Source organism: Mandrillus leucophaeus, unplaced genomic scaffold (assembly GCF_000951045.1).
Source record: "Mandrillus leucophaeus isolate KB7577 unplaced genomic scaffold, Mleu.le_1.0 Scaffold17, whole genome shotgun sequence".
In the NCBI taxonomy this organism is placed as follows: Eukaryota; Metazoa; Chordata; class Mammalia; order Primates; family Cercopithecidae; genus Mandrillus; species Mandrillus leucophaeus.
This window is the reverse complement of record NW_012101698.1, coordinates 6226387-6229583: the sequence shown is the minus strand read 5'-3', so window position 1 is coordinate 6229583 and position 3197 is coordinate 6226387. Positions and strand designations below refer to the sequence as shown.

At 46.2% G+C, this 3197-nt stretch overlaps 1 protein-coding gene across 1 annotated transcript in view; it reads left to right on the top strand.

Annotated features, from left to right (window-relative positions):
- MLKL (mixed lineage kinase domain-like) overlaps positions 1–3197 on the top strand; it is a 41194-nt gene that overhangs the window by 29357 nt on the left and 8640 nt on the right. Inside the window, exon 6 of the mRNA XM_011976793.1 lies at positions 953–1088. Within this exon, the coding sequence (XP_011832183.1) occupies positions 953–1088 (136 nt within the window). The remainder of the gene's footprint in view (positions 1–952; positions 1089–3197) is intronic.

Genomic DNA, 3197 nt, shown 5'->3' with positions numbered 1-3197 from the left:
AGACACATTTCCTGCCTTCTTGGGCTTCCAGCTGAGTGAGGAAGACATTCCCCAAATAACTGCTCAAGAAAATTTAGAATTAAACTAAGAAAAGGAGATGGAAGTAAAAAAAGAAAAAGAAAAAGAATTTTTTTTTTTTTTTGAGACAGAGTTTCGCTCTGTCTCTCAGGCTGGAGTGCAGTGGTGCGATCTGCTCACTGCAACCTCCACCTCCTAGGTTCAAGCAATTCTCCTGCCTCAGCCTCCCTAGTAGCTGCAACTACAGGCATGTGCCACCACACCTGGCTAATTTTTACATTTTTCGTAGAGACGAGGTTTCATCACGTTGGCCAGTCTGGTCTCAAACTCCTGGCCTTAAGTGATCCACCCGCCTCAGCCTCCCAAAGAGCCGGGATTACAGGCATGAGTCACCATGCCTGGCAGAACATTTTTTTTTTTTTTTTTTTTGAGGCGGAGTCTTGCTCTGTTGCCCAGGCTGGAGTGCAGTGGTACGATCTCTGTTCACTGCAACCTCTGCCTCGCAGCTTCAAGCGATTCTCCTGCCTCAGCCTCCCAAGTAGCTGGGATTACAGGCACCTGCCACCACACCCAGCTACTTTTTGTATTTTTAGTAGAGACAGGGTTTCACCATGTAGGTCAGACTGATCTCAAACTCCTGACCTTGGTCTCCCAAAGTGCTGGGATTACAGGCGTGAGCCACCACACCCAGCCAATTTTTTTTTTTTAAGGTAGAATTACGACAAGCCAAGTATGGAGAAGAGGATGGGAATTCCGGGCATATTTGGTCTGTTCAAGGAGGTGGGGAGCTAAACTGTGGGCTGAGAATTGGGGGAGAAATGGGACTCACAGCAGAGCCAGTCTATATCTGTACTGAGGCTGGGAGAGGCGGGCTAAGGACAGGGGAAGCTTCGAGTAGGGCAGATCCTCATAGTGCCTGGCTTCTTTCCACCAGTGACTCCACCTCAATTCTCCATCGTCATGGAGTACTGTGAACTTGGGACCCTGAGGGAGCTGTTGGATAGGGAAGAAGACCTCACACTCAGCAAGCGCATCGTCCTAGTCCTGGGAGCAGCCCAAGGCCTGTACTGGTACGACGGGGTGAAAAGACGCCACTAAGGGTTGGACGGGTCTGTCCACACTTCTGATACTCTCAGAGATGGTGAGAGAGCAGGCCGGAAGCCCCAGTTTCCCTCCCAAACACTGTTTTACTATTTACTTTGATTACAGATAGGAGGGAGGAAGGAGGCTTAACCCAGGGAACACCAGCTCCCAGAACTGACGGTTGAATTTGATGTACACACTGCACTTAAAGAGTTGGATAAGCCCTAATTTTGGAGTGGACAGATTTAGCATAAAAGTAAACATATCCAGTTACATTTGAATGTTAGGAAAGTAATGAATCATTTTTTAGTATAAGTGCATCCTGAATATTGCATGGTATATACTTATACTAAATACCAAAAATATCAAATTTTATTTTATTTTATTTTATTTTATGTTTTGAGACAGGGTCTCACTCTCTTGCCCAGGCTGGAGTGCAGCGATGTGATCATAGCTCACTCAACCTCCCGAGCTCAGGGATTCTCCCACCTTAGCCTCCTGAGTAGCTGGGACTATAGGCGCACAGCACTACACTCAGCCAATGTTTTTTCTTAATATTTTTTGTAGAGACAAGATTTTGCCATGCTGCCTAGGCTGGTCTTGAACTACCGGGCTCAAGCAATCCTCCTGCCTCAGCTTTCCAAAGTGCTGGGATTACAGGCATGAGTCACTGCATCCAGTCCCAAATTTTGGATACACATTTCTTTTTTTTTCTTTTGAGACGGAGTCTCGCTTTGTTGCCCAGGCTGGAGTGCAGTGGCGCAATCTTGGCTTACTGCAAGCTCCGCCTCCCGGGTTCATTCCGTTCTCCTGCCTCAGCCTCCTCAGTAGCTGGGACTACAGGCTACAAAATAGCCACCACGCCTGGCTAATTTTTTTGTATTTTTAGTAGAGACGGTTTTTACCATGTTAGCCAGGATAGTCTCGATCTCATGACCTTGTGATGTGCCTGCCTCGGCCTCCCAAAGTGCTGGGATTACAGGCGTGAGCCGCCACGCCCGGTCACATTTCTTTTTAGTACAAGTATGTCATATACAATTTGTGGGCATATATATATATTAGTACATGAATATATATGTTAATTGCTTATCAGAAACTCAAATTTAATGGAGTGTCTTGTGTTTTATTTGGCAACTCTACCTATTCTCACCTGCAGAATCTATGGATTCTTAATCCCAAGGGTCCCCAAAGGTTAGTCCCTCGCAAACCACCTGCAGGGTTTTAACTATACTACTACCAGTGTTACTTACTTAACATTTTTCATTACATTGACTCACTTTTAAAAAATCTGAATAAAGGCCAGGCGCGGTGGCTCATGCCTGTAATCCCAGAACTTTGAGAGGCCGAGGCGGGTGGATCACTTGAGGTCAGGAGTTCGAGACCAGCCTGGCCAACATGGTGAAACCCCGTTTCTACTAAAAATACAGAAAATAGCCCAGCATGGTGCCACAGGCCTGTAATCCCAGCTACTCAGGAGGCTTGAAGTACAAGAATCACTTGAACCCAGGAGGAGGAGGTTTCAGTGAACTAATATACCACTGCACTCCAGCCTGGGCGACAAAGCAAGACTCCATCTCAAAAAAAAAAAAATTGAAATAAAGTTTTTAAAAAGGACACTTTCTATTACTGCCATAAATTGAAAACCATATCACTTGCCAAAAATAGGTAACCACAAATGAAACCAAAACAATGTAATTAAATTCTGGCTGGATGAGGCTGCCTGCCAGAAGTTCTGTGGTCCAACCCACATTCTCTTTGTACAATGGAGATACTGGCAGAGTTAGACAAGTGTTAAGGATACCCAACACCAAGGCCGGGCGCAGTAGCTCACGCCTGTAATCCTAGCACTTTGGGAGGCTGAGGCAGGTAGATCATGAGGTCAGGAGATCAAGACCATCCTGCCCAACATGGTGAAACCTTGTCTCTCCTAAAAATACAAAAATTAGCTGGGCATGGTAGCAGGTGCCTGTAGTGCCAACTACTCAGGAGGCTGAGACAGGAGAATCACCTGAACCTGGGAGGCAGAGGTTGCAGTGAGCCGAGATCACGCCACTGCACTCCAGTCCAGCAACAGAGTAAGACTCTGTCTCAAAAAA